The 8,977-nt window shown below is 38.6% G+C and overlaps 1 protein-coding gene across 1 annotated transcript; it reads left to right on the plus strand.

Annotated features, from left to right (window-relative positions):
- Nucleotides 1–2,192: 2,192 nt before the first annotated feature.
- Nucleotides 2,193–3,648, plus strand: LOC115735811 (bZIP transcription factor 11-like). The gene is made up of 2 exons (XM_048272527.1): nt 2,193–3,439; nt 3,490–3,648. The coding sequence occupies exon 1, from the start codon at nt 2,947–2,949 to the stop codon at nt 3,430–3,432; it is 486 nt and encodes a 161-aa protein (XP_048128484.1). The 5' UTR covers nt 2,193–2,946; the 3' UTR covers nt 3,433–3,439; nt 3,490–3,648.
- The last annotated feature ends 5,329 nt before the right edge of the window (nt 3,649–8,977 follow it).

Here is an 8,977-nt window from a genome sequence, read left to right on the forward strand (position 1 = left end):
GCATACGAAGCGCTCCCGGCAACCATGTCCTTTCTCCTTTTACACTCTATTCTAAGCTATTAAACTAATTTGAAAACAAAACCTTATTAACAAAAATGTCCTAATTCCTAAAACACATTTATTAAAGGGTTAATATCGCGAAAACCTCTAAATTGATATACCCGTGAGAAATTTATCCTAAATTGATTCTTGACCATCAAAAATTCCCGTGTCGATATATCCGTGACAAATTTACTCCAAAACTAATTTTTTTCACCACGAATAATTCCAAATCGGTACATCTGCGACAAATTCGCCATTCGTTAAATTGGATTAATACCACGAAAAATTTCCAACCGATGCACCTCTATCCCAAACTAGTACGTCCGTGAACCGCCATGTGTCATCTAATTCAAGAATTTGACGTTAGATTTAACGAAAATAAACGGAGGGTAAATTTGTTATAAACGTACCAATTTGAGATTTTTTATATTCAAAAAATAATTCGGGATAAATTTATCACATGTGTATGGGGTTTTCCGTGGTAACCCTTCATTGAATGCCGCGTGAAAAGAATCCCATCTTTCCCTAACATCTTTGAAAAATGATACAAATGATTTCTAAACTTTGACTCAATATGCAATGTAATCTATGATTTTTAATTTGACAAATAGAATTTAAGAGCTTTAATCCAATATGCGATGTGATTCCTAAACTTTTCATTTGTTTAATGTGATCCTCGAATTTTTGGAACATATTCAACTAAGTCCCTAAACTATAAAAAAAAAGTGGTCAAAGTCTTCCCCGAACTTGAATTAGTGGAAGGACTACATTAAACATCTTTCTATGGTTTAGTGGCTAAATTGAACATGTTCTAAAAGTTCATGATCATATTAGCCAAATTGAAAGTTCATGTACTAAATTATATACCGGGGATAAAATTAAAAGTTCGGATACCACACCGCATAATAAATCAAAGTTGAATGACCATTTATATGATTATCCTCATTTTCTCATGTCGTGCATAGTATATGTAGATGTACCAAACTGAATTTCAAGATTTGATCTACATATTAGTCAGCTCCAATCAGCATAAGAGATTTGGCGTCTCGTTTCTATCAACGTAAAAGACTGATTTGGTCATAATGACGTCAAAATTGCGCACGTAACGTAAATTCTGTATGATTCATGATAGACCCACGAGAGGCTGTAGCATCTTAAAACTGCTTAACAAGACCAAACGAAAATCACATGTTAACCGCACATCCCTATGCTTTGTTATGAAAACAATGCTGTTTGGTTAGATAAGTTAAAGGAGGGTTACGTAAGTTCAGCCAAAATTTGAACTGTTTCTCGACAAGAAGCTGCAGACCCATTAAGTGAATGTGCGCATTGACATTTTTTTCCTCAAATCCATCATTTTGTACGTGCCCTAAATTATTTCTGTTCTTCTTTTTTTGTCGGAAGCCCTAAAGTATTCATACCATCTTCTTCTTTTTTTTTCCGTAGGCGTTCACAAGAACGGACGCCTAATTTCGAAACAGCCGAATTTAGACAAATTGCAGAGCGGGTCGCGCTTTGAAAACGACGTCAGTCGAAGTGACCATCTTTATGATTACTGTCGAGAAACCTAGGTAAGATAATTACTCCAAGTGCTTAATTAACATCGTCTTTCTCGGACCAAGAGGAAGAGACAGAGAGACAGAGAGACAGAGAGAGCGCTCTGCAATATCAATGAAAACGACGCAGTCAGTCAATAAAGATGAAAACTTTTACTCGCCAGTACCGTGCCGTCGAGACCTGGTACGGGGTTTAGCATCCGTTCTCGAACAAGAATCGCGAGAAACATATGGCGATGGAGATGGAGCTCTCGCAACCTTTTGTTTTTTTTTTTACAGTTTGGCTTTCTCCCGATCGACAGTTAAACCCAAGCTGCGATGGTGATCTGAGGAGAAGGGAAGGGGAGGGGGGGTGGCGTTTGTCGTTGTTGGTGACCAGCTGGATCTGGACGGTTGTGGAGTCTTCTCACCCCACCCAAACCTCACATGTCCCATCACCTTTTGCCAGCAACTTTTCCTTGCCATAGATTCCGAACTTCCTTCTCCTTTTTTTTCACCCCCATCATTTTCTCATTTTCACAAAAAGAATTCTCTCCCCCTCAATAATTTCATCCTGGTGACTAGTTGGCCTTGGCTTTGTCTATAAAATCCACACTCCAACGTGATGAGCCCTCCCCCGCTTTTCCCATTTCCCGAGTGATAATCTGCAGCATCGTCCCTCTGTTCCTCTCTGCTGCTCCTTCCACTGCCAGGAGGGCCCCCATCTTCTTCCTCTTCTTCGTTGTTCTCTCTGGTTCAGGGTCTCGACTCTGGTTTCTTGAATCAGATATCGGACTACCCGTTTGCTCCGTTAAGCTATTTAAACGTTCTTGGTTTCTGGGCAGTTCCAAATTCCTGGAGAGATATCGTTTCTCGACCCATGAAAGTTGAATCTTGAACTGATTTTCCATGCTGGGTTGAAGATTTCGAGCCCAGTCCGTGCCCCTACTACCCCACCTTTGTATTTCTTGGAAAAGTTGCGGTTCTTCTTCTTCTTCTGTCTTCATGCTTAACCTCTTGTTCTTGATGTTTGAGATCCATGTCTCCAGTTCTTTGTGAAATCCTCCTCTCCGGGTGTATGATAAGTTCCTTATTCAGGCGCAGGACCCACCTAGTTCAATCCTTCTCCGTCGTCTTCCTCTACTGGTTGTACTACGTTTCATAACGTCTGCAGAAATTCCCCATTAATCTAGCGACTCTATATCTATCTCCCTATTGTATCGCCATATCTATTTTCCCGAAATAATCCCAAATATTTGCATAACTAGTAGCTGGGTCCTGCTATAGGCCTTATAATTAATCTACCATCTGCTGGATATTGGGTCTCAAACAATCTGCTCAAAGCCACAAACTATTGGCAATCAATCTCATGGGTTCCTCGAGTGGGACATCTTCAGGATCAACCCTGATCCAGAACTCGGGATCAGAGGAGAACTTGCAAGCCTTGATGGATCAGAGGAAGAGGAAGAGGATGCTCTCCAACCGCGAATCGGCGAGGCGGTCTCGGATGAGGAAGCAGAAGCACCTGGACGAGCTGGTGGATCAGGTGGCCCAGCTCAGGAAAGAGAACCACCAGCTGGGGAACAACGTGAACATCGTGAGCCAGCATTACCTGAACCTGGAGACCGAGAACTCCATCTTGAGGGTCCAGAAGAACGAGCTCACCCACAGGTTGGAGTCTCTGAACGAGATTCTCGGTTTCCTGAATGCAGGAAATGGTGGGTTCGGATCATCTGAGGAAGTTGGTGGCGGCGTCGTGATAGATCAGCCCATCGATTGCTTCTTCAACCCAATGAGTTGTGCTTATGTGGCGAACCAGCCTATCTTGGCATCTGCAGACTTGTTTCAGTATTAATCTCAGACGAGAGAGAGAGAGAGAGACAAGTTGAGATCTGATCTATATTTTTCATGAAGCAGCTAGGCGGTGAATTTTAGCTTGTTTGGTAAGTAAGTGTGTGAGAGGATAAATGGGTTTTGGACTGTAAATGGGGGTGTTGCTTGCTATTGGTTGAAGAACTGTGCTCTGTAATTGGCCAGTTCAGTAATGATAACTACTAGATGTTAATCTTAATTTCTCGCTTAATTTAAGCTCAGTCCATGACCATGATGCCGCATCAAATCAATTTAGTGAAGGAGTGAAACTTCTATGGTTCTAGCATTATAGCTCTTCTCAGTCTATCCAGCATTCACCGGGGTGGGTGTTCCAGTTCCAACTAAATCAATTCTGAAATAAAGCCAAGAAAAGTCAAAGGTCAATAATCAACTCCATCTGAGAGATGAAACGTTTTTTTTTTTTTTTTTTTTGGCTATTCATGAAATACAATATAGGAGCAACTTAAAAGTAATAACCCCAGTTGAAAAATAGCGCGTGTAACCAATGAATTATTGTCCATACGAAACGTGCCACAACTGATCTCCATTAAGGTTTTTTTTTTTTTTTTTTGTCGACCGCACTAATGTTATGTTTATTTCGTGAAAAAATGAGATATGTTTATAAATTATTTTTGTGAAAGTTATTTCCCGTGAAATATACGGAATCTCAATTTCCTAGGACTCATCATATTAACATGTCAAGAGCAATGTGGTCAGTTCCTCTTATGGAGGTATTATTTGTCAAGTTGGAGTTATTCTCCTATGATCTTGTAGCCCGGAATTGATTTTTCCCTGCGGACTTTGGTATTGAGCTAATAAAACTTACTGTGTTGTTAGGAACTGGAAGGATGATCAACCATAGGAAGCATGCATGTTAGCTTATGTTTTGGTCTTGTCCGATTTTTGCTAGGAGAACTATTTAAAAAGTCATAAATTTATTATAATTGTGCCAATTCATGCCTTTTTTTTTTTTTTACCGATTAAGTCTCGCACATTTTACAATTGTACCAATTCAATCTATTTGACCGGTCGGCACCGGCGTGATCATTTTTAAATAATTTTTAGTAACTTTTGAATTTATGAATTATTTTTTAAATAATTTTTTTATCCTTTTTTCTTTTTTAGGGTTTGGGCCAGCAGGAGGCCGCCGATTGCGGAGAGAGTTCGTGACCCTCGCTAGCAGTTGGCAAGGGCCGTGACCCTCGCCCAGGGGCTACCGGCCCAAACCCTAGAAAAGACAAAATAAAATAAAAAAGATAGAAAAAATTATTAAAAAATTAAAAATAAAAATTAGAAAATTTAATAATATTATTAAAAATTGTCACGTCAAGATCAACCAACCAAATGGATTGAATTGGCACAATTGCAAAAATTTTAGGATCGAGTCGAGAAAAAAGAGTTTTAGGATTAAATTGGCATAATTGCAATAGATTTAGAATTTTTTTTTGATAATTTTCCCGATATTCGCTAATTAAAGCTAAAAGCCACGATTCAATGGGGACAAACGTTTGTTATCACCTCATCTCAAGATAGACATTGCTTAATTAATGTCTAACGATGAAAGGAAAGCTCACCACTTCATGTTGATCTCTCCTTCTTCTCAAGTCCTCCAATTCAACTTTTCACTGAGCAAAGAAAGGGCCTCATCACCATCCAGCAGGGAAAAAAAGCGAAAGGACATCACGAAATCGAAAGCTGAATAATCTACAAATCCATGCACGAAAGCTCCACATTAGTACAAGATAGAAAAGTAAAAAAGGAAAAAAAAAAAGATAAAAGAAAAGGTGCGTGAAACTGTAAATTGAGATAGATGAGATGTCACTTTCTTCATATAATGTAGCACCGATGGCCTTTCATGTTGGACCCCCAGTCTTCAATCCAAGTGGCCCGTCCTATCAATGCAACTATTTACCCCCATAAAAACACCTTTGTTACCCACCCAAACATCATAACTTCATAGTAATCACCTTTTTGAAATCAGACTTCTCATTTCTTCAAACTTCAGAGCGATTAAGATTAAGCTTCCGAGCGCGCGGCTGAGGCGTCGGTATTTCCGTCGTGGTGGTGGGGGGTTAAAATGCATTAGGAGGCGAACCTTTTTCCGTTGCATTACCAGTCGAAATAAGCGGGCGATGGCAGAATCATCGTTTCAAAGGCATTGTTTCGCCGTTGCCAATTAGATCTTACAATGCACCCTTAGGAGAACGTGTCTTCCCCACATGCTCATTAGTGAAATGGGGACAAACAATTTGGAAGATGCGCTCATAAACATGTGACTCTTAAAGAGGCAACAAAGCCATCAGCGACCAGATTTGGAAAAAGCAAGAGGACAAAGACAGAGCGCACACTTGGGTGCGGGAGTGACGAAAAAGCCAAAAGCGGGACATTTGCAAATGGGCTCCAACCAGATATTATCATACGCAACATTGGAGGCTCTTGGCCTTCTTAAGATTCCCTCGTTAGCTTTTTGTACTTCCCCATCTCATACGACCAAACAAAGGCAAAAATGACCACATGCTCCCAATTTTTTTTTCCTTTTTTTATATAACGTGTTGAATCCATATAAATAAGAATATTTCATGCGTTAATTTAAATTCCAAAATGGTTCCTCGAAATCAAAACCTCAAAATGGGTCTAACACCCATCTTTTATTTTAGGTTCTTTTGTCCTTTGACGCCGCCGTTTTTTCTCGCGTTAAACGAAACAGTTTTTGGATAACTGTGAGGGTAATTGCATATTATTGGCCACAAATTTTTGATGGAGCGGAGCGGACCTCGTAATAATTTTTAATTATTTTTTTAATTTGTGGTCCATAATAAATTATTAATCTCACAATGAATTAAGGACGGTCACATCACCATTTCGTCATCAATTGCCCGAGGCATGCGAATACAAAAAGGAAAAAGAAATAGAAAAATGTTAGATAACATATAAAAATGATAATCATAGGAAATATATTGAAAAAAACGAGAAAAGTAAGAACAATTGCCTGAGGCATGCGAATATTGTCCTTAAAGATAATTCTACCCTTTGAAGTACGAAACTCGGTGCGTAAGGTTTCGAACGGCTATCCTCTCAAGATACAACGTACCTTCTTCTATATTTCGCACTGAATATTAGAAAGAACAGGAACAACATTATGTGTATAACCCAATGAAGAAGAGAAACTAAAGAAGGGAAAATTCTCTCTTGTAATTTTTTTGAGACACACTTTTGTACTTGTAATTTGCGAATTTATATTCAAACAAAAAACAGCCGTTAAGAAAGAACAGTTAAGAAAATCATTACAAGACCATTAGTGAATGATTAGAACACTAACCGTCAGAAAGCCGTTGTACGTCCATTGGAAATCTGATCGTTATAAACTGTTATACGACCGTTGGAAATATTGATGGCTAATCATTATTGTCATAATTTTATTAAAATCATTATAAAATAATATTTTAAAATTAGTGAAATAGCCAACACTTTTCTCCTAAATCGTAGTTTCGTAAGCATTTAAAATATGCGATTGCTCCTCACTTTCCTCCCTTGTCTCGAGAGTCAAGAGTTCCACGCCAAACTTAGCCAGTCAAGTGGATGGATCAAGTGGATGGTCGCGTAAAAACAAAGTTGTCCAATCATGCAATGACAAGTTTGCCCTCGTTGCTTTCATTTTTGAAATTATAGCCTTTCTCGTACGTGCGATCTATATTCAGAAAATTGAAATATTTGCGTCCTAAAAATTATCAACGAGGAATCCTAATTTGATCCTCTGTCTCTCTCCATCGATACCGACAAATCTTCTTAACTAAAGTTCCGTGAATGGACTGATAAGTCCCGCTTGAAGACAGATGAAGTGTCGAGCCAAGAATGGAACACACACACTCTTTCTCTCTCTTGAAACAGCCGAAAGAGACTCAATTAAGCAATAAGCAATTAAGGACGCGCATGGTAACACTTCTCATAAAAGAATCAATTTCTAATTAACAGTTGATTTCTCTATTTCTCCTCAAAAGTAGAAGTTGATTTTTCTACTTTTGCTCCAGTTTAACTTCCGATTAGAAAAATTCATTTGGTAATGGTTGGAAATTTATACTTTTGAAACATTATTAACAAAATCTTCGGCAATGATGGTGGATGATAGCGATTAGCAGGCGGTGGCGACCGTGATAGGGCGGCGGTGGCGGTGGGGGCGGGCGGCGGTGGTCGACGGCAACGGTGGTCGGCGGTGGTCGGGCGGCGATGGCGATGGAGGTGGGCGGCGGCAGCGGTCGGCAGTTGAGCAGCAATGAGGGGGGGTGGGTGGTGGCGGCGGCGGTAGGCGACAACGGTGGTTAGCGATCGCGGTACACGGCAGAGGTGGTTGGCGGCAGTGGGTGGCCGGCGATCGGTGGCGGTGGGTGGGCGGTGGCCGGTAGTCGCAAGAACGGTGGTCGGCGGAGGCGAGTGTGGTTTAAGAAGTGATTCTGGAGCCGAGAAGTTAAAATTTTTTACTTCTCAAAATTGACTAAAAATCTTATCAGAAGCGAAAAATCTTACCAGAAGCGAAAAATCCTACCATAAGTCAATTTTTTTACCAAACATATTTCTACTTCGATCGGGTTTTTATCAAACGCATTTCTCTGTCAAATGGGCTTTTGGCGAGAAAAATGCAATTTCGAAGTGTTTTCATGCGGGCCCTAAGCATCGTCACAAGAATGAAAATCCTTCCCTGAGCACACGCATGCCCATATTGTAAAATGGTGAAAACCTTGAGGTTGCGTTTGGCAATCGGGATAAAATTTAAAATAAAATAAAATTTATCCTATACTATATTTGGTGCATGTCTAGGAAATATCATAGTGGGATATAAGAAGGATATAACTTGAATAAAATTATCCCAAGGGGAAAGGTGGAATAAATGTAGATATGATTTCTAATGACCCTAATACATAAGTTATTTTTTTTCGAATAACAATTTTCTCAAACTAATAAAATTAGAGTAGTGTTAGAATATAAACAATATTTGATTTCTACTATAAAATTTTCAAAATAAAAAAAATTCATTATTATTTATTCCCATTTTTGTTTATGTATTAGAATTTATTTCTATCTTATAATATAAATTATGCATATATATAGTTTTTTATATTAATTACATACTTTAGTTATTTTAGTAATTTATAATATTAGTATAGTTTGCTATTTAGTAAAATGTTATTAGAGAATGATGGAAGGGCAAAAATAAATAAAAAAAAGAAAAGGAAAAATAATTAAAAAATTAACAATAAAAATGAAGTAGGCAAGAGTGTCACAAGGGAGTCTTATCATTTTCGTTTGTGCAACTTTTATGTCCATTTATACTAATATGTCATTCATACCAAACAGTAGACAAAATACAAAGTGAAAATATCCGGCTTTATTATTGCCATGCACTAACCAATGGATAGGATATAGCAAAATCCTTGGATTCTTTAATCCTATCTTAAATAGAAATTCGACTATATTTGGTCGTCTGAATTTCTATTCAAGATAGAATTGGATAGGATAGGATAAAGAATCCAATG

This window comes from Rhodamnia argentea, chromosome 11 (assembly GCF_020921035.1).
Source record: "Rhodamnia argentea isolate NSW1041297 chromosome 11, ASM2092103v1, whole genome shotgun sequence".
NCBI classification, from domain to species: Eukaryota; Viridiplantae; Streptophyta; class Magnoliopsida; order Myrtales; family Myrtaceae; genus Rhodamnia; species Rhodamnia argentea.

Excerpts from the sequence above, each read along its gene's own strand:
- LOC115735811 (XM_048272527.1), top strand. The coding sequence starts at position 2,947 with ATGGGTTCCTCGAGTGGGACATCTTCAGGATCAACCCTGATCCAGAAC.